Genomic DNA, 23,181 nt, shown 5'->3' with positions numbered 1-23,181 from the left:
ACTAACTACTGTGCATGCTACATCAGAGACTTCTCAACAATAATTGTGCCTCCTCAGGAACTTATTAAACAAGGAATATCACATTCTGTTCCAATACATGTCAGAAAGCTTTGGATAAAAATCAAGGGAACTGATTATATTCCACGACAATAGTGCATTTCAGTCCAGATCTGTATATTGAAATAGTGGGTGGTCCTAGCACCATGGGATCTCATGCTCACTGAACATGCATCCAGGTCCATATGATTGTCTTAGAAAGCAGACATCTGATACCAATGGAACAAAAATACTCACAACCTGAAAAGGAAACGTTAGCCATGGAACAGGCCTATGAATGTTACCATTTACATGTATGTGGGGCTCCATTCCCCATTGTGGTAGTAAGTCAGGCACTTCAGTAGACCCATCAGAAAGCTGCTACCCCAGCTTGTGAGGATACTTACAGCTGCCAGTCTGATAACATTCAAAATAAACATGCTGAAGGCCTTCAGAGACAAACACCTCAGTCTGAAGTTTTTACCAAATTTCCCAGAAAAAATGTACACTGGTACAAAATGCAATGTGCAAAATATCAAGAATAATAGTTTCTTTTAAAAAAAAATTATGGAGGGATTGAACATTGGATTTACATTGAACAGCTACCTTCATCCTTAACTGCAGAATGAATACCACCACTTCGTAAAAGGAAGAATTAATATTGTACAAATATGCAATATTTTGTGTGTCCCCAGGTTGTTTATAAAGAGGTAAACAGAATGGGGGCACTTGCAAGTGCGGGACATGGTGCAGGCATGATCGACAGCAGTTGGTATGTGAGGAAAAAAAGTGGAAGGGAAATACTACTGAGTAGGGAAACAGGGAGCAGAAGTGAGATGCTAACGGGAGGGAATGGAAAGAAGGGAGTTCAGGGTGGGAGGAAACAAGCCAGAATGGAGACTGCAGAAAATGGGCAGCTTGAAAGCCAGCAGAGAGAGGCAGGGGTTGGGGATGAACAGAGCTGGGCAGCAGAGGGGGCATCCTGGAAACAGTTTAGAGAGGTAGGAAAGAAGCCAGAAGGGGAAAAAGGGTGCCAGCGCTTGGAAAGAGATGAGAAACTGAGAGCATACTAGGGAAAGAGAAGGGAAACACAGCTGGCAGCTGGTGGAGGTGGAACTGGTAGAAGACTGGGAAAGAAACTCATTAGTCAGGGAGGGGACGAGGGAGAAGAGCAGAAAAGGCAAGTGCTAACTAGTGGCGGATTGGAAGAAGAAAAGAGTCACTAGAGGAATTCTGCTGTGCAAGTAGGCAAATGAGGCATGCTACAGTTTTGCCAATTTTTGCAGTTGTATCTTAATTATCATGATATTTGGCGTCTTTTTCTTGTGGGCCCAGCTCCTGGCATCAAACACTTACATGAATGTCTCACCTTTCAATGTAACACCCCCTCCCCCCCAATTTTTTTTAGTCCTCATGGTTGCAGAGTAAAGCTTGAAAGCATGACATGTGTACCCTACAATAGAGCTGGTTGGAAAAATAAAATGATTAAAGTTTCCTGTTGGAAAATGAGATTTTGCTGAAAATGAAACCTTTCCAAATGGTAGCAATTTCTATGAAAATTTGTTTTGATTTTTTCCCTCTCATTTTGGAAAAAAATCATTTAAAAATGTGTTGAAAAATAAAAAAAAATGTTTCAAAACAATTTAATTTGAAATTTGAGATTATAGATTTTTAGACTGTATATTTTATGACATGTTAGTGCATAACATGACTTGGCATGACATGGCATATTACTGCATGGCATATGTCAGCCGTAGCAGTGCGCATGGCATGGCATGGCAAATCTTCAATGTGTGCGATTGGTGCCAATCTGAATTTAGTTTGAAATAATGTCCAGGTGAAGAAATGTTACCATTAGGGAAACTTCAGGTTTACAAAGGTACCTTCCAAAACCTAGAATAAATCCAAATCAATCTGATTGATCCAAAATTTGGATTTTAGTTGGTGTAGAGACAGTGAAAATTTCCTAAATTATAGGAACAGAATTTTAGTAAGTTTGTTAACATAAGAAAGTCTGTGAAAGAACATTTCTGATTTTACCAGTAATCTGAGTAGGCCAGTGCCCCTGATCTCATTAACAGTGAGCAATGAAAGAGAAACTAGCTGTCCTAAAAGTTTAAGGGCTCAAATGGAATATTTAATAGCACCTCTTTCTTGCCCTATGATTACTAGCAAAAATGAACAGCCTACAGTCTTGAATTGTCAGCCTAGTGCTTTTAAATAAATTTGGGTGCTTCATTAGTGCACTGTAGATCAAAACCCAATCTTTTGTTTACAATTCTGGAGAAACATAAATAGAAGCACACACATTTTCTTACCACCGAGCAATAGAATGCTTTAAAGCAGACCAATAAAACCATGGTATTTTGTAACCTAAAACCTTGGCTTAGGAATCAATATTGTTCAAATGCAATTTCATTTCATCTCTAGGGCATCCTGAAGCCTTTATGAGAAACATGATTAGCCTTTTTTACCTCATAGGTGTAATATAAAGTAGAGATGGACCATTTTAAAAAAAATGGGTTCTGTGACACTAAAAGGTTCAGGGATATATCTTCTTTCGAGGAGTCTGCTTGTTATATAGAGTATTTTTCATTGTGTATTTCATCTCTAAAATTTTGAGTACTACTTAAAAAAAAATATTTATTTAGACCTGTATGTCTGTCAGCCCTATGGCTCTTGAGTAGCTTACATTTAAAACGCAGTCCATTTTAAATCAGTGAAGTACAACAGTGCTCTCTGCTTGTTAACATTTAAAAAAAAAATCCCTCATGTCACATGTCTGTCAAAAGCCTTCTTAAACAAATCCACTGAATATTTTTAATCAAACAGATGATGTATTATACCCACACTTGTGAAAACCACATCAAGGGATCCAAAAAAACCAATCCTGATTGGGATCCCATTGTGCTAGGCACTGTACATGCATGTAATAAGAGACAGTCCTGGTTCCAAGGTGCTTCATCTAAAAGTTGGCAGTCTATTTGAATTCTTCCTCAGCTTGATTTTTGTAAGTGCAAAGGAACTCTTCTGTGAAATTTTTACTGGGGACTCATTGATTCATCTACATGAAACAAACCTGGTAATCTTTCATTCTCCTGTGTCTTTGAAATAGAAAGCTGAAATTCTAAAGAAGTGTATTGATCTAGGTGTGCTGCAGTTTCCCTTCTCCCAAATGTCCCACCTTCTTGAAGCCTTTCTTCCTGTTTCCAGGGCCCTTTCTCCTCCAAATCTCATGTGTGCCTCCTTCTCCCTCATTCCCTGTTCTTCTTCCATCCCATTCACTTGCTGTCTTCTGAACCCCCAACTGCTGAAACTAGTGCTTCCTCCCCAGTCAGCCTCATCAATGGGTGTGTTAACACTGGATCCAAATGCTCCTTTAGCAATAATGCCTGCTTACTAGAACTGGTTGGGAAATCTTGATGAAACCAAAGAAGTTTAAATTGAAAAAATTCTTCAAAAATGTTTCACCTGTCAAATCTCCGTCCCCCCCCAAAAAACTAAACTTTTTTTGGGGGGGAAAGGGCAAATCTTCCATTTTCCAAAAAGCCATTTTACATTAAATTCCAATGGAAACATTTTAAACCAGATTTACTTTTTTAAACCACCTTTTGTGACCAGGATTCTATTTTTTGTGTGCATTTCACTGGGATTCTCAATATCTCTTTCACTCAGTGTGATATATTTTCTTGACCGAGCATTTTGATTCACTGAATAAATAGAAAATCTAGCATACAAAGGGAGTTTCTTTTTTAAAAGAATATGTTCTGGATATATTGCATTATTTGTAGAAGAAAGTTATGAAATACAGAACTAGGATTGAATAATCATTGCATTCATGGCTCTCTTTGTGATTAAACCCATTGAGACTGATTTTCGATTGATGTGGACACAGCAGCAAAATAAGGATAGACAGGTGCATGAAATTAAGCAGCAGGCCCCAGCTTTTACTAAACTTTAGCACAGGAGAGGCGTACTACCTGCCCATACTCTCCTATACCAGGCATTTAATTGGTTCCAGTGCTCCTTACCATATAACCTGTAACTCAGGGTAGGCTCTCCTCAGTCTAGCCCCCAGGACTCAGCTCTCTCGGAGTCCTAGCACCCTCCCCTCTCACATGGTCCCAGAGCCCAGGCTCCAGCCAAATCCTAAATGTCTGCAGTTTTATAGCACGACAGCCTGAGTCCTGAGACTGACTCAGCTGCCATGGGCCTGCTGCAGGTGTTTTATTGCAGTGTAGGCATACCCAGAGAGTGCAGAAACTTGGGGACCTCAGCCCACAAAGTCTCACCAAATCCCAGTTTTTTTACCTCTGAGAACTGTTCATTTTATCCTTTTAACCACACTGGAAACCAGCCACAAGTTGTGATGAATTAACAGTTCACCCCAAGTACATCAAATACACCTCTACCTCGATATAACGTGACCGGATATAACACGAATTCGGATATAACACGGTCAAGTAGTGCTCCGGGGGGGCAGGGCTGTGCACTCCGGTGGATCAAAGCAAGTTCGATATAAGGCAGTTTCATCTATAACGTGGTGAGATTTTTTGGCTCCTGAGGACAGCGTTATATCGAGGTAGAGGTGTAGATCCTAAGTGCATCCCTATTTTACGCACTGTGGCTTGAAGGTGCCACAAGGAAGGTTAAAAAAAAAAACTCCCTGGTCCTCTGACAATTGGTCTATGCTAGAAAAAATTCCTTCTTGACGCCCACATGGGCGATTGGCTAGAAGAGATTTACTGCGTCTGTCAGGTCAGGTTCCCATTCCTAGTTCATGGTGGCTTGGGTGGAGCTGCTGGAATGGAGCCAAGAGAGGCTCCTCATGGTCCCCACTCCAGGCTAAATCCTGTGAACTGTGGAATACTGGCCAATCAGTACCCTTCCCTCCCTCCCCCCAGCTGGCCAATGGGTGCTAGACATTTCCAGTGGGGAGGAACTGCCTGGTATCCCTCACTGACTGTCCCCTCCCTCACTGCTGGGACTGTCCCTCTTGACAAGTTTCCCCACTTGTTGGGGCAGGTGGGAGGCATTTTTGCTGAGCATCAACAGTTCTCATTGACTTCAAACGCAGTTTTGAGTGTTCAACATACGTGGGACTGTTCCCAGTATTTCCCGTTGTTAGATTACTTTTTCAATTACTTATAACTTTGCAAAGCTTTAACTATTCAAGCTGAAATTATCTATGCTGGGTGTCTGCATCAAATGGATCTTTTTGGAAAATTTCAGCTAAAACACCCATTTGTGAGAATAAGGTGAGGGAAAAATACGTTGAATGAGACAGAGTCCTATGAGGAAAATAGTATGTGAACATTTAATTTAAAGACAGTATGGTAATTAGAGTTGAGTGGATAATGGATTTGTTGTTGTTCAGTTGAGAAAAAAAATTGTTTAGTTTCAGGTTGAGTGAAACATTTTGTTCAATCTGAAACAATGTTTCATTTCAAGAATTTTAAATCTTTTATTATAAAATTGCAGTAAAATTCAAAATATAGGCATGCCTAATCAAAAAAATCAAAATGTTTCATTTAAAAAAATATCTAAAAGGAACACTTCAGATTTTCTGTTTTTTTTTTTTTTTTTTATTTTGTTTTTTCTTACTGAAGCAATTCAGCAAATTTGACCCACATCCACAAATTGTTTTGGTTAACCCAAATCACCATTTTTCAACAACAAAAAATTGTGCACAAAAAATTTCACCCAGCTCTAATCATAATGCATATGCACAAGGATGCCAAATAAAGGTTGCACAGGCGATCTTAATTCTGGCATTGCCTAACTTTTGAGTGCTTGACTTTGCTACATCAGTAATGTTCTTTTAACTTAGTTATTGTGTGTAATTATAAATTTATTAATGAATAATAGATGCGTTGCAATTCATAATACAGGTATAGTAATCCGAGCTACAGTACAGTTCTAATTCTTCATACTTGTAATTATCACTACTTGAAGCTTAACTTAATACCTGAATTACTTATTGTAGTTTTAGAATATTGGTCATTAATCACATGGTAGTTATACTGTGATTACTCTGCAGTTATACTTTTTGATATATGTAATTATATCAAAATTGTATAATTAGAAGTTTAACATCATGGTTGAATTACCAGATTTTGAAGTAAAGCATTTTTCCTATTCTAGATAAAGAAAAGAATGTTAAGATAGAATTAATGTTGAGAGTTCATATCAGCAAATTAAGGATAACCGAGTTTACCAAGCTGTTGTAATTATCCTGAAACAATCATTGCTCATGAAATTCAGAGTTAAGGTTTAAAAATCCTAAACATATTAAGGAAATGCATCATTAAGGCATGCTGTGGTGCCTTAACACTGTCTCTTAGTGATGCCATAAGGAAAAAAAATCTCATGTCGTGTGGTCTAGTGTCTTATTCTCAGCTTTGCCACTGAGTTACTGCGTGGCCTTGAGCAAGTCACTTCAGCCCAGATCCTCAGCATTGCAATGCCTAACCCCTCGGCAGCCTTCCATCTAGTGGAATCCTCGGCCCATGCCAGGCACCCAAGCTCCCTGTGCAACGCATGGAAACAGGCACCTAAGAAAGGGATGCTCAGAAGCCAGAAAGCTGAGCAGGAGCTGCCTAAAGTAGCCAGTAGTGAAATGCTGAAGAGAGAGGTGGGGAGAGGGGCTGGAAGATAAGAGGCTCAGTCATCCAAGCCGCTAACCTGGTGTGCCTGCCTTGCAAGTGATAGATAGGAACCTCCCTCCTTTCAGGATGCTCAGCTGCAAACCCTCTCCTGGAGTTAAGTGGCTTACCTGGCTTAGGTGCCTAGGTAGCCTATGCACTGACAGCTGAAATTGTTTCCTGGTCAATACCTTTCTCACATTCATCCTACTTTTCCCTCTGCGCCTGGCCGTCTTTTGGGCAGGTGGTGTGGTGTCACCCTGCCACACCCCAGCTATCAGTGTCCTCCTGCCATGGGGTCTGACAGTAATCAGGATTTAGGCATGCTCAGATACAGGATTGGGCCCCATTGGTGAAAGAGAGATTCCACCCCCCCCCCCATCACCAATTTGAATTGCACTTCAAGGCCTCTGGGACTTCAGCCAGGGCTCCAAGCTGCTTGGTAACTGTGCAGTAGCATCAGGGCTTAGACCTAGGCTTGCCAACTTTCTACTCACACAAAACCGAACACCTCTGTCTGCCCCCTGCCCTGCCCCTTCTCCGAGGCCCCGCCCCTGCTCATTCCATTCCCCCCTCGCTCTGTTGTTCGCTCTACCCACCCTCACTCACTCGCTTATATTTTACCGGGCTGGGGCAGGGGGTTAGGGTGAGGGTTCCGGCTGGGGATGCGGGCTCTTGGGTGGGACCAGGGATGAGGGATTTAAGGTGCGGGAGGGAGCTCTGGGCTAGGGGGTGGAGCTGAGGGCTTCAGAGTATGGGAGGAGGCTCAGGGATGAGGCAGGGGGTTGGAGTGTGGGAGGGGGTAAGGACTCTGGCCAGGGGATGTGGGTTCCGGAGTGGGGCCAGAAATGCAGGGGCTCAGGGTGTGGGGTGGGGCTCTGGGCTGGGGCAGGAGGTTAGGGTGTGGGGGGGCGTGAGGGCTCTGGGCTGGGGATGAGGGATTTGTGGTGTAGGAGAGTGCTCCGGGCTGGGACCGAGGGGTTCGGAGGGCAGGAGGGGGATCAGGGCTGGGACAAGGGGTTGGGGCATGGGAGGGGGTCAGAGGTGCATGCTTCCGGTAGCGCTTATCTCAAGCAGCTCCTGGAAGCAGCAGCATGTCCCCTCCCCCGGCTCCTATGTGGAGCCGCGGCCAGGCAGCTCTGCATGCTACCCTGTCTGCAGGCGCCATCCCCGCAGCTCCCATTGGCCGTGGTTCCTGGACAATGGGAGCAGCAGAGACATCGGTTGGGGAGGGGGCAGCGTGTGGAGCCCTCTGGTTGTGCCTACACATGGGAGCTGGAGGGGAGACATGCCACTGCTTCCGGGAGCCATGTGGCACGCGGAGCCAGAGCAGGCAGGGAGTCTGCCTTAGCCCTGTTACGCCGTCGACCGAACTTTTAACAGCACAGTTGGTGGTGCTGACTGGAGCCGCCAAGGTCCCTTTTCAACCGGGTGTTGAAAACCAGACACCTGGCAACCCCACTTAGGCTGCTTTGTGAATGTGGACTGGTAGAAACTCAGGGGAGAGGCGAAGCTGAGCATCAACTTTGAAAATGTCAGTGGTGCCTAAATGGTGGACTTTAGGCACCTGAGTACCCTTGAGGGTCTGGGACTTCATCTCTTTATGCCTCTGTTGACCCTCTCTCCATTTGTGTATTTTGATTGCAAATTTTTTGGTGCAGGGACTCTCTGACTATGTGATTGTGCAGTGCCTAGACTAACGAGGTTCCCATAATAATGAATCTGTAAAAATACATTTTATCTAATCTGGGATCACAACCCCTAAAATGTCATCATTGTAATGGAATGATTGTTGCATGGCATCACTGCAAGGGCAGAATAAAGTTTGTTTGAAGGGGAAAAGATTTTTAATATCTGCATACAGCAGACGAGGCCTTGGTTATTATATATGGCATGTCATCATTTTATTTAAAAAAAGACATCAGGTGTTACTGGGGTATGCGGGCAGATCCATTTGACGTATTTTCGCACGTTGTCTGGACTTGTTTTAATTGCGTTATGGTTCAAATTGACTTTTAATGTGAAGTTATGTTAATATTTTGGTTGGGAACATGAGACTAGGCACAGAATACAGTATTAAGAAAATGAGTTGAAGATGTCGAGAGTTTTTTACATGTTGAAGTAGGAGACAGAAATTACTAGCTTACATGAACTAAATCTCTTCTAAGCCTCACTTTCTTACTGCCTTGTTACTGTCAGCTGTGGGTGTCAACACTGTGAAGCTGAGACATTCCTTCAGCTTATCTTTCCTATTCTAGTATCTCCTTATCTTCCTCAGAGGGCCAGCTGCTTTTAAAGTAAGCATAAACATTGTTTTGCCATTTCTTTGCTTGGGGGAAAATTTTAGAAGCCAGCTATAAAATTAAACCAAATTGCTCACAAGGCTTAAATATGCACGTGGTCATCTAGGCAGTGACATGGTCTTATAATGCTTTATTGTCATCTTTAAATAGAACTTTGAAATCTTGTAACAATGCATATTTTGTTGGTTAGAAGGTTCTGCAGTGTTAGCGAAAGGTGATATACAATATATATTGCATGGTTCATATCTATTGTCTTTTCTCTTCTTTCCGCTTACATGTAATTTCTACTAATGCTGATGATAGATGGTATGAACTACTATGATTAATGACAAATAAATGACAGGATGAGGACCCAGGCATGACCCAGAGATCACACAGAACATCAGAGTGAGCAAAAAGGCTGCTGGATGGCATGTCTGCCCCTCGTGTTATGACAGATGAGCCTGACTACTGATGGAATGGTTTCCTTTTATATTGAAGGAATACTTGTGATATATTAAGATAATAGGATTTGTGAGGAAGGAGGAGAATACTAGCAGAAAGGTGGCAGTAATTTATGGTGCAGTACCACAAGGGTTTACCATGATAATCTACACCAGGGGTCAGCAACCTTTCAGAAGTGGTGTGCCGAGTCTTCATTTATTCACTGTAATTTAAGGTTTTGCATACCAGTAATACATTTTAACGTTTTTAGACGGTCTCTTTCTATAAGTCTATAATATATAACTAAACTATTGTTGTATGTAAAGTAAATAGGTTTTAAAAATGTTTAAGAAGCTTCATTTAAAATTAAATTAAAATGCAGAGCCCCCGGGACAGGTGTCCAGGACCCAGGCAGTGTGAGTGCCACTGAAAATCAGCTCGTGTGCCGCCTTTGGCACGCATGCCATAGGTTGCCTACCCTTGATCTACACCATGTCAAGCTTTACAGTGGATCATAATTAGAAGTTATTCGCAGCACAAATATATATTACTAAATTGTAGCGTGTGTTAAATACAAACAACCCTATATTAATGCAGCATTAAGACTGTACAATTGAAATGCTGAAATCACAAGATGCAGAAGTTAAGGTATGTACAGACACTTGGCCTTGCAGTGGAATATTTCTGTTTTCCTAGTTAGAACATATCTTGATAAAACATACCAAGAATTGCAGGAGAGAGATATCAGAGCCGTCTCCTTGGCTGGTGATGCAGTTCCTGTTTCTGTCAGTCACTTCTTCTCTGCCCTGTGACTGGCAGCTAGCTTTGTGCTGCCACTCCTCTGCTCTCCTGCCAGCCCATCCTATTTTTTCTATAACCTCTTTTTTCATGGGGGCGGGGATTAGAATAGAACTCAGTACAATTTGAAATCAGTTTTATAATGGCATTTTCAATATTGTTTCCTATCCCATTCTTTATATAGCCTAATGTTTTGTTTGCTTTTTTATTGTTATTGCACATAGAACAGATGTTTACATCAGGCTGTCTACAATGACCAGTGGGGCTTTCTTGAGTAGATACAGTTAATTTTGAACTCAGTATGAGTAGCTGAGATGATCACTTCCGATGTGCATCACCTTGAACCTGCAACGTTGCATTTCACCTGCAGCGATGCTGCCTATTCATCATAGTTTGGTTAGGTCCCTTTGGAGTTCCTTACGCTCCTCTGTAATGTTGGCTAATTTAAATAATTTATCAGCTGCAAATTTGTCACCCTGCCTACTTACCTGACCTTATCTCTTATTGCATGGTCAGAGGGCCCAATTTTCTGTTTTCTGCTTGTATCACCGCCATCTCTATGCTTTCTTCCATGCCATTTCCTGCGCCTGGAACACGCTTACCCAGCTGGTCTACAAGGCCATTTCTTTTTCCTCAGCCAAATGCTCCCAGAATACAGTGACATGTACAAGACAATAGTTAGGGCCCTACCAAATTCACGGTGCATTTTGGTCAATTTTATGGTAATTGGATTTTAAAAACCATAAATTTAATTATTCCAGCTATTTAAATCTGAAATTTCACAGTGTTGTAACTGTAGGGGTCCTGGCCCAAAAAAGAGTTGTGGGGCGGGGGATTGCACAGTTATTGCAGGGGCGGTTGTGGTATTGCTACCCTTACTTCTGCACTGTTGTTGGTGGCAGTGCAGCCTTTAGAGCTGGGCAGCTGGAGAGTAGCAGTTGCTGGCTGGCATCCCAGCTCTGAAGGCAGAGCTGCCACCGCCAGCAGCAGCGCAGAAGTAAGAGTGGCATGGTATTGCCACCCTTACTTGTTCGCTGTTGTCTGCAGAGCTGGACTCTCAGTCAGCAGCTGCTACTCTCCAGCCACCCAGCTCTGAAGGCAGCAGCGAAGAAGTACGGGTGGCATGGTATGGTATTGCCATACTTACTTCTGCATTGCTGCTGGCGGAGCACTGCCTTCAGAGCTGGGCGTCCAGCCAACCGTCACCACTCTCCGGCCGCCCAGCTCTGAAGGCAGCAGCACAGAAGTAAGAGTGGCATGGTATGGTATTGCTGCTGATGGGGTGCTGCTGCTCTCTGGCTGCCCAGCTCTGAAGTCAGCACAGAAGTAAGGGTGGCAATACTGCGATTCCCCTAAAATAACCTTGCGACCCCCCCCCCCGCATCTCCCTTTTAGGTCAGGAATAGGATCCACAGTTTGAGAAACGCTGGTCTCTTCTTCCCCACCCCCCATGAATTCTGTATAGTATAGGTTAAAAGCACACAAAAGACCAGATTTCACCGGCGGGGGAGACCAGATTTCACAGTCCGTGATGTGTTTTTCATGGCCATGAATTTGGTAAGGCATAAGCAATAGCTAACTACGTTGTCCATTTACTGAACTAATCTAGAAAAGGAAAACTTTACTCCCACATGCCTTTATGCCAAGGGCAATATCCTTCCCTGAGTAACTCTTCAATCTTGTTGATGTCCCTGCTAGACTTCCCCCCAACTCTTCCCTACTTTCTTATTTGCCTCATTTTGTCATAGCTGAAATTAGTTTGTAAGTTCCTTGAGAAAGGGATCTTGCCATTTTGTTTTGATTTTGAAGCACCTAGCACAGTTGGATGATGGAAAAAAATATAATGCATGTCTCCTCGTTAGCTGGACAGAAGTTGTTTGTGGTGCTTGAGATTTCCTGGCTTTCCTTTTTTTTCCCCCTGCGACAGTAGCAAATGTTCTATACCAAGGTTCTAGTGTTTTGAAAGTTAATTGCTAATTATTTAAAACTCCACCTGTCTTAAAGCTATTTGTTAGTAAATGTATTATTCATGCTGTAACTATATTTCATTTAAAACACTAACAAATCCTGATCTTTTCATATTCCTAGTTCATATTATACTTCTTTCAATAGCAAACTAAAACATCATTTGTCTAATTTTCACTATGTAACTTTTAAAAATTGTAATTTTAGTAAATATTATTGATGGAATTATTTTCTGATTTGTTTTTCATCACCACTACCTTTCTCTGACCTCTAAATCATTCCACAGGAGACAAAATGATGTCACGTTCATTGCAGCCTTTGTTAGTAAAAAGGCATATTGGACCTCACCCACACCTACAAATGAAATTGACATGATCCTTGAAAGGTTTCTGTTTCACTCCCTTCTTAAAAAATAGCAAAATGTATGCCACAAGCCTTTTTTCCTGCAGCCTGAAGTACATGCTGACACAAATAATATCACAGTGCCTTTCATACAGTACTTTTGCTTGTGGAGATGCCTCAGTAAGAAATATAATAAAGTAATTTTTTTTCTAGGGAAATGTATCTTTATATAGAATTCTTAATTTGTTAGTAGGACAGTGAAATATGCTTGTAGTTAACTGGGTTATTGTGAATCTCAGTTATGCCCATTCCTTTCCTGCCAAGACCACCCTGGATACCTATAGCAAATACAAAAATGTACTTATCTACAAAAAGAAATCCATTAGAGAGAGAGAGAGAGAGAGAAGCTAAGTGATCTCTTGTCACAGTTTGACACATCAGGGGCAAAATCCTGACCCCACTGAATTTGATAACAAAAGTCCCTTTGACTTCAGTGGATACAGATTTTTCTACAAGTGTTTAACCCCATTATTACTTTGTTCTGTGTCTGTGTGTGTGTGTATACATACACTACCCACATATGTATACACACGTATAGATATCTTACACAAAAACTACATTAAAAACATTAGTAAGGTTGTAAAGTTAAGGACTCAAAAGTTTAAATGACAGTATTAAATTGATCTGTGCAACTCCTCCTCCATATGTTGCCCCCCTCTCCAGACATCTGGCTCTTGTCTCTTCTGCATTTGAATCAGGCAGCTTCCTCCTCCATGAGGCCTGGCTCAGGAGGGAGATCACTGACCTTCCAGGAAGGACAGGTGTCTGGATGAGACATAGCAGGCAGCAGCTCAGAGCTGCAATTGCAGGGGAAAGCCCTGCTCTGCCCTGTGCTGGAACATGTCCATTGCAGATGGAATCTTTGGGGAATTTAGCTGCTAAAGTCTAAGAACTTTTTACTGCACATGTACAAACTGTGATTTTTCAATGGCTGTCAACTTGGCCAACTTTGGGCAGATTTACATGGGGTGCCAAAAGGTACAACCATGACACAAAGGCCAAATTTTGACTTTCCATTCCAAATCATGGTGGTCCTAATGGCATTCAAAGGAAAAGTCACCAGAATTTTGTAACATGGGCAAAACAATGTATTTTTCCCTAGCATCATTCTTGGAAATTGCTGAACGGTTTTGGCTGAAATTTCTCCAAAAAAATTCCACCAGGAGGCAGACACCCAGCATGGAAAACTTCAGCCAAAACAGTTAGTTTGACAAAGTTATTAAACAACTGAAAACAGGGTTTTATAATGGTAAGGCTTGAAATATCTTAAGTGGTGCTACCAGCCCCACCTATAATATACACACACAGAGCTCTGAAAAGTACTAAAGGTGCTAAACACGTGATGTGTGAAAGTATGACAAGAAATGACATAGTTGTTTACTGTATGCAGGGGAATATTTATACTTTACATCACTGACCGCTTCTTAAATGCTGAAATAGAATATGGAGACAAGCTATGACTGGTTACAACTAGATAGATGTGGCACATAAGATCTTTCTGTTGCATTTTGACTCTTTAATATGTGAATGACACTTCATTCTTTATTTAACCTTCAGTCTGTACCTGTAGACAATCTGAAAGGATAGTAAATACCATACATAATTAATACAGCTATATAAAAATCCAGCTAATGGCTGAATGTAACTCATTCTAGTTAACATATCAACAGTTTTCCATTTTCCTTGTAATAAGTGCTTTATACACATTAACCAAGTAATGCTGTCAACACATTATCCCAATGTTACAGATGGATAAACTGAGGCACAGATGTGCTATGATCTTGGGCATGTCATAACCTAACAGTGGTAAAGCCAGGAGTAAAACCCAAGATTCCTGACTCCTATTCTTTCTTTCCTATAATACATAGTGCCTGTTTTAAGAATACACTGCATTACCAAGTGGCCTCCGCACATAGGGACTTCACACAAATGTGCATGCTAAAATATTGAACCACAACTTCATTAAGCATATTGAGTCTAACCATGCAGTTAATCACATCTAATGTGATTCTATTTTTCTTCAGCAAAATAACTTATTGTACCCACCAATGAAGCACCAGCAAATACTGTTTTCAAAGGCAATTCTGGCCTTCTACTATCTTGTTACTCCTCTCTGACTCTTTTTACAGGAAGATTTAAGATGAGAGCCACTTTAACTTGGAAGAGGGAGTCACTAGGATGAATTGTCTCTGAACAGACCAACCCTAACATTTCCCAGCAGGAACTTTCCCCACAACTACTACTCCTTGAAATTAAAATTATCTATGGGTCAACAAAGTTGTGTGTTGGTTTTGAAGAACCTTGTTGTTTGGGTTTTTTGTTTTCCAGACCAAACCCACTGTGGGTTCCAGTCTACTCAGTCCACCTGAGTTTGGTGGGGGGTGGAGTTTCAGAGAAAAGTTTTTGGTTTTGGCCCAGCACTGGTAAAAACACAGTTTGAAGTTCAGATGAAGCTACCTTGTCTTAAGGCTTCATTCACTAAATGCTTACATGTCTTTCCATCTTAATTAAGGTAGTATGATATATACATAAAGTAACACACACACATAATTGTTTGTCACAGCTCTCAAAACACTATTGCCCGTGATCTCCATTACCCATTTTGCATTAGAGGCATAAAATGTACAAGGAACCCCAATCCAACATAGAGATTTCTAGTTTATGTACTGTAAGTGTGCAAATGTAGAGACTTTAGCCCTTACCAGTGGCTCACGCATGAGCATTATTGAACTCATTGTAGATTACAGAAAGTAGTGATTTGTGATAATTTTAACTACTGCTTTATCTCATTGCCTGACTCCCAAGTGAGTCTTTTAATTTTGGGAATTTATCCTGTCTGAGAATGAATAAAAACATTTAATAGAGAACAAGCACCTATGCATCCAACCAAATGTAGTAATATTTAGCCCAAATACTGATTTTTTTTAAAGACTCGTGCTAGCATGCCTGCTGAAGACTCATTGGGGAAATGATTTAAAAATGCTGCCATCTGTTTACCTTACATTTGATGTGAGGATAAAAATCTTAGTATCAAAGTAATATTACATCATTAGTTTTCCAGAATAAATGCTAAGTATACTGTACATATTGGTATATTCCCTGCTGCTGTTATGGTTTCTTGAAGTGCTATCTCAACAATATTTTAGTCTTCTTTCCCCAAAAAACATGTTTAGTGTGACATTGGTAGGTGATGATGACTAGATTTGGTTGACAATCTGTAGGAGAATATTTTGTTCTAGCTGTAACAGTAGCAGCAGCACCTGACTCCTTGTGGAACTCCAACAGCAACTGTATTGGCAGCTTCAAAATTGAATTTAGGTCTGTCACAGAGACCTATGCTGTTTCATTCTCTAGTCTTCCTGCCTTTAGATGCTACTTATTTCGTCCCATCTTTGAATTTAGTGGAGTTTTTGCAGTTCTATCCACTCTGAACAAGAACTTACACAAAATGCCTTGTGAGATTTCAACAGCAGTTATTTGTGACCATTTGTTTTGAAAGGAGATGTTTCTAAATGTCTTCATACTCTAGATTATGCATGCCACTTAAAAAACAAGGATTTTTTTTTGGCGGGCGGTAGAAGAAGGGGGAAATGCAGTCCACTTATTAAATCACACATGTTTAGCCTATGGGTCAAGAAATGTTTTGTGTTGTCTCTTGGTATAGTTTTCAAAAACAATAGGCAGAATTTGTCTCCCATATTGCTTCCATTAGTTACATTAATGTAAATGCAGAGCAACTCCATTGATTGCATCTGTTACCCTGGATTTACACCAATGTAACTTATGGCAGAACTGATTTTTGGTTTCCACAATATAAAAATATTACATATGTAATGACAGTCGAGAAGGATTTTTCTTTCCATGTATATTAAACTACTCTATTATTTACTTCTTTCTGTGGGACTAATATGGGAGGCAAAGAACCCATAGCAGCCATTTTGTAATTCTTGTGGCCTGTGGTAGATATTGAAGATCCAGAAAAAAACAGTCAGATAAGGGAGAGAATTAGCTATTACAGATGATAAATGAGAGGCAGGAGTAAGGGGGTATGTGTAGGAGGAGAGACTGTACAAAAACCTGAGGGTGTGTTGCTTGCAATGTACTGTTTAAGCTTTAATGACCCATTTAGAGGTTTTAACAATGAAGTAATAGCCATCTAGAGGAGGTAGCCTGAACAGTGAAGACTGAGAGAGGTTATAAATACTATTTCAGCATGTAGCTCTACTAAGCTTGTGTCAGGATATTTTTAATGCGTCCCTCTGTATGGGGAGAGTGGGATGGTGAGTTGAAAAGGGGTGAGGGCTTTATGTAGTATCACGTTCTGTCTGCTGTTCACATCTTTCCATTAAAAAAAAAAAGTGTGTGTATTTAGTTGGCTTTTACCCTACAACTTGAACACAATTATAGTCCTCCTTAAGGTTATAAACTGAGACAATTATTAAAATTGTGTTATGATCTTCCTTGCTTCCTTTCCTCTTTCCAAAACAGCCTGTTCCACTTACCCTGGTTCCTTGTTGAATGATAGCTGTTACTAAAGATAAACTGGTTAATGGAGTTTCTTACTACCTGTTTACCTCCTCTGAGCTCCATGTCAGCTCCTCTCTTTTTGATACATTCCACCTCTGTGTTTGTTCCTTGATAGCCGGGTCAGTCAGGACTCATCTCCGAGAAAAATTCCAATTTGGTTTTGGCTCCCAATGGCCAAAAATTTCTCCCTCCAGGTACTATAGATCTTCTAGTGATACCCCAGTAAAAGCATAATGAACGGGTAAGAATTAGCTAATGTCCGGAGGGATAAAGAAATGCTAGAGTTTTTAAAATATTCCTATATTAGTGTTATTAGCTGTTCACTGATCAGGTGACTGCCTGAAGTGTTTATCTCCTTTAGGTGATTGTTAACTTACTGTCATAAGGTGGCCCTGCCTAGAGCACCCTCCTGTGACAGGCCATGGCATGAGAGGTGCGCCTACCTCAGTTTCCCTTTGAGTCTCCCGAAATTGTGGAAATAGTTTTTCTGAATATATATATCCCTTGAGGGGTTAATTTATTATAAAAGTCCCACAAACAAGTCCCATAACCATAATCCAGAAACTGCATCAAGTAGAGCACTTCTGCTCCTCACCACATTCTGGTTATAAACTGCAGTGCAGCCTCTGTGCCCCTCACCATGCCCTGGCTCTGAGAGCCAGCAGGCATCTCCCTCTGCTGCTCTCAGCTTTCAGTCCTCACCAGCCTCTCTGGCCATGGCTCTGTGGCACTGGAAGGATAGCAGGCCAGCCCATCCACTGGCCTCCTGATAATTCTGTCCTCTTTCCAGGAATGGTCTGCAGATAGCTTTCTGCAGGTTTGCTTGGAGTGCTCCTCCAGGCTCTTGACTCTGGCAGTCTTAACTCACCAGCTTTCTTCTCTCACTGGATCTCCCCTTCCCTCTGATTGTCCCTCATCTTTTATAGACCCAGGTGCTGCCCCCGCTCTCTTAATTGGCCAAAGTACCTGTTGTGGAACAGGGGTGCTGGACCTACTTAATTTACTGGGACCAGCCACCCTGTGACACGCACCAGTAACAGCTTTAATTTGGCCTTTTATACTGAAATTGTGAGATTGAACATTCCTGATATCAAGCAGTAGTAAAAGCTACAGGAATAGGGGGGACTAAAGGAGAGGAAATCTCAGCCATGATCCTTTGTGGCATTCCCCCAACTGTTCTATCAAGAGAAGGGGTTTGCCTCATCTTTGGTCAATGAGCCTGGGATCCAGCCTTCAAGTTCCACAAATCCTGTAGGAGTCACCTGAGGCCAAAGTCATCTATGTGGATCACTGGCTCTGGATCCTTGGTGTGTCCCTATCCCATCATCCTCCACTTCCTCACACATAGCTCCAGTAGGGGGGTGCTAGCTGGGACAGCCAAACAAGAATCCTTAAATGGAGTGGGGGCGAGTTGCACATTGCAATGGAGTTGTTGCCCAGGGCTGTATTACATTTTCAGGGGTAATCCCTAGAGGGCCAGTTTGGGAGACAATGTGTGCATGCCTCCGCTCAAAGCATGGCTGTCCATTCCTGATCTCCTGGGTGAGTCCCAACCCTTCAGAGTGCACTCTACTCTGTTCCATGGAAGTGTTTGAGTCTCTTCTGTGCATGGGAAAGAGGGATGCCCACATGCAGATGATGTTGGGCACAATCTGGTGCTTCATTTTTTTCCAAAACAACAGGGAAGAGGGGAAGAGGAAAAATTAGTCACGGTAAATGACTACCGAGACATACCATATATTTCTATGTGTAATATACTCCATGATGATAACTGGTATTAATCCTTCTCAGATGTATGCATGACGAGGCACCAATGACATGTTGACATTGGTAACAACACATGGCTTGTCATATCATATTGCTTAGCTATGGCATATTTTGTGGAACATTAAATATACAAGTTAATTATTCATTGTGAAGCAAGCATTAAATATGCATTGCAGTGCAAAATAATTTTTTTTGTGGGGAATCTTCTGCAGATTCAGTAGACAAAGATTTCTGTCACTATTCTAAAACCCTGATGTTAATAAGAAATATGAATTGATAACATTTATAAAAAGATATGAAAACACTGCTTAACTTATTTTTTTATTGTCACTGACTAATACAAATAGTTAATTCCCACAAATCTGAATGTGTATGGGGGGAAGTTATCAAAGTGCTATGTACAGAATATATGATTGCCTTTGGTTAGAAAGCTCCTTTTGTGTTTTGCCTATGAAAGGGAAATGTCATTTTGAAAAATGTTCAGATCTTATCTGAGATAAATCTTATGTGAGATACAAAAAGATTTTAGATTATAAAATCAACATAAACATTTGATAGGCTAGAAGGTAATGGTTTGAGTCACTCAGTGGAGACCACTCATATGAAACCCCTGTTATTTCTGCCTCAGAGCAGGGTTGAGTTTGACTGGCAAAATGGAGAAGACAACATTGAGAGAAGGATGGCTTTATCCTCATTAGTGCTGTGAGAATAAATGATTTTTCATTTCACTGTCTGGGCTTTATCCTCATTAGTGCTGTGAGAATAAATGATTTTTCATTTCACTGGCTGTGCTGAAAACTGGGGGATGGAAGGTCATTTTGGGTAGACCCAAGACAAAAAGAAATCATATTTTTCAGCAAACCAAAAAGTTAAAAACAAATACAAAACAAAACAAAAAAACACACACAAAAAAACCACTTCGGGCTGAACAAAATATTTTGCTTTGTTATGAACATTTTTTTATTAATAAAATTGAAATAAATTTCAAAACAAAGTCATTCATATTGAAAAATTTAAACCCAAAAATGCAGGTTTGGGTCAACCAAGACATTTCACAAATTTAAATTTCCTGAATTGTTTTCATATATATATAAACCTTTTTAAAAAAAACTAGAAAAAAACTGAAATGTTTCACTTAAACATTTTCAAAGTGAACCGTTTTGTTTTTGTCCGGATTTATTTTTAGTTTTTTTTGACCAGTGAATTTGACACAAATTTGTGAAATATTTTGGTTGATTCAAATCTGTACTTTTGGAGTGAAAAGTTTTGCCCCAAAATTTTGCCTAACCCTAATCTTGAGACATGCGGAAGGATGAAATTGAGGGCATTTTAGCACCCCTCAGGACAAAGCCATTGATGGCCAGCCAGCGAATGAAATCTGGAGAGTGACTGATTTACCATCCTAATCATTTTAAAAACAAATGGGCTAATCCTTCACTATAAAATATTTATTTCTTGTGGAAGTAATATGTTCTTTATAATGTGTACATTTTGCTTTGCAGCTTCTCTTTTGAAAGGACTGAAACATGCTAACATTGTGCTGCTTCATGACATCATTCACACCAAGGAGACATTGACACTTGTGTTTGAATATGTGGTAAGTAAAATTAATTTAATGTGCTAGGTAAGCTCAGAAGAATTTAATTTTTGTTGGTAAATGTTGATTTATCGTACATGCACAAAGCGACAAAAGTGATTCCATCTATGATTATTAAAATTTACAGATAGGCAACATAAGAAAAATGCTGCTTAAGAACTTCAGAGTTTGATTGAAAGATATTTACTTTGTATATTTTGACATGGGATTTTGACAATTTGTGTTATAATGATTATAAGTTATAATGTTTTGAATCTCAATATCTGCTGTCGAGAAATAATTCTGACCTCCCTCTTACAGCCAGCAACTGTGAAAATTTAAATTGATCAAAATAAAAACATTTCTTTTTGAGTTTTTTATCCATTGAAATTACGAAAAAATAAAAATAGAATTCTGCCAAGCCTAGTTTTAGTGAATGATCCAAAGCCCATTGAAGTAAATGGAAAAACTCTCATTAACTTCAGTGGGATTTGGAACAGGCACATGATAACCCATTGCTCTCTCCATAAGAGTGACTGTTATAAAAGGAGCTGTTTTGTAATGGAATATCTTGAAACTGGAAAGCTTGCTACAATAGCCCTGTGTCTGAGGCAGTTAAGTGGCTGTAAGAACACTTCAGGTCACTGTAATGTTAAACTGACTTTTCAGCTGGCTTATTTAATGTGTGTCCTGGGCCTGGCCTATTTATGAGAACATTTTCTTTAGTGTCAGGATAGATGGTAATTAAAAAATGGTTAAGGAGAGCAAATAGGATTAAAATGCTCCACAGGTAATATCTACATCAAATGAATGTGACAAGTGAAAATGACTTTTGTTGTGACTAGCCAGTGCATGGTTTCTGAAAGGACCTTCATTAGTAAGCAGTGCCAGTAAGGAAGGTCTGATGCATACAATTTAGGCTTCATAGATTTATTTTCCCCCCGACTGATGTTTCAGCTATTAATTAAAACTTCAATTTGCATAGTACACAGTGTAACGATCTAATTGTGTTCAGAGTATTACTTTCCCAAATCTTGGGCTTGAACTCCTAATTAATCTTTCTACATTTTCCTAAGACAGACATATGGTACTGGTGTAGAACTACTTCAGCATTTAGCTGTGGAATCATGCAGTGTACCATCATAATTAACCTCCCAATTTTCACAGATGGATCTAAGAACATGTAATTTATATAAAACAAATGAGTCTAGAGGAGTTTTGACTTGACAGATATTCTATTAATTGTACTGTAGTCAATAAGGCTCTGCATTTTTTGCATTACTAGTTTGGTTTTTTTTTAAACTTTGACTAATTTTACAATAAAATTAATATGGATTGGATTAATACTTAAGACAGCATAGTTGCTTTTCCTCCTCTTCTCAGTAGCATCCCTTAATTTTTACAAGATGAAGTACACTGTTTATCATCTGGAGAAGACGTTCACCTCATTTGTTTGCATGTAAATGATATATTTTAATAATGTGGTTATTTGGCTACAGAAGACTAGTGCAGAGCAGCTGCATACATCACTGTTTCCCTACATCAGGTGTAGAGACATCAACACAAACCTGATTGCTTTTGTTTAATCAATTGTTCCAGTGTGTCTAACTTATAAACTGAATCGGCATTAAAAAAGTCTTGACATCTAATATTATGTAACAGACAGTGGAGATATATTTGTATAATTTTACATGAATACAGTTTTGCAATCTTATGTCAACTACTGTTTAGATCTATTGAGTAGTGCTGGCTGAGAAATGAAAAATGTTTTCCATGAGAAATTTCATGGGATTTGTTGCCTTTTTTTGTCTATTTCAAACATCTGGCTTTTCCCAACCATCTCTAATATTTACACCTCCCCCATATTGAGTTAAAAATGCTTAGGCCCTTATCCTGCAAAAAAATTTATGACACACTTGCTTAATTTCGTGCCTGCGAGCAGTCCCATTGAACTCGTAAATGATTTCTGAACTGGGGCCTTAAGGCTGAAACCTATGAGGTGCTGAGTACTTTCAACTCCCATTAACTCATTAGAAGTTGAGGGTGCTCAGGACCTTGCAAGACTGAGGCCATTTCAGTTTCCAAGTTATAATACTCAAAAGTAATTGGTAAAGATATGAGGAAATAACTTCAATAACCATTATGGGTCCTTTTGCAGCAGTGAAATTCAACAATATTGTATATATATATAAATAAAATGCAAGTTAAGAATCTAAAATGCCCAACATCTCAAACACCTACATCTGAGTTTAACTTGATGCATGTGAGTGATCCCACTGAAGGCATTGGACTACTTTTGAGTAAAGTTAAACATGTCCATAAGTATTTGCAGGACCGAGGCCTAAAGAACTTACAGGAGGTTCATGTTTGCTTTAGTTCCTACCTATTGCTGATTTTATAATATGTTGCTGCTCTAAAAGTGAACTATTATTATTATAGTCTCACTAATGACAATTTCAAACTTAATAAAAATCTTTTGAGATGGAGTAATTAAATAAGTGATGAATGGTTAGTGATCTGAAAGAGTGTTCAGCAAATAGAGCCAGGAGGTCGTCAGTTTGGTGATGATTCCATAGATAATCTAAAGTATGCCATCGGTATTAATTTATCAGGGCTATCCAATTTCAGAGCTGACCGTGAAAGAGTAGAATGGAGTTTAGTTTCATGTAGCATCCTTCAGACTCAAAGTATTACAAAATGCTTTACAGTAATGAGTTAGAAACGGATAGTATAGTGACTG

General features: G+C 40.1%; 1 protein-coding gene across 4 annotated transcripts in view; it reads left to right on the top strand.

Annotated features, from left to right (window-relative positions):
- CDK14 (cyclin dependent kinase 14) overlaps positions 1–23,181 on the top strand; it is a 482,473-nt gene that overhangs the window by 196,718 nt on the left and 262,574 nt on the right. For all 4 annotated transcript variants that reach the window (XM_054020506.1, XM_054020507.1, XM_054020508.1 and 1 more), the window contains one exon: positions 20,368–20,462. In XM_054020506.1, the coding sequence (XP_053876481.1) occupies positions 20,368–20,462 (95 nt within the window). The remainder of the gene's footprint in view (positions 1–20,367; positions 20,463–23,181) is intronic.

Source organism: Malaclemys terrapin, chromosome 2, assembly GCF_027887155.1.
Source record: "Malaclemys terrapin pileata isolate rMalTer1 chromosome 2, rMalTer1.hap1, whole genome shotgun sequence".
Lineage (NCBI taxonomy): Eukaryota > Metazoa > Chordata > Testudines > Emydidae > Malaclemys > Malaclemys terrapin.
Note: the sequence above shows the minus strand (reverse complement) of the source record. Positions and strands in the feature narration are given on the sequence as shown.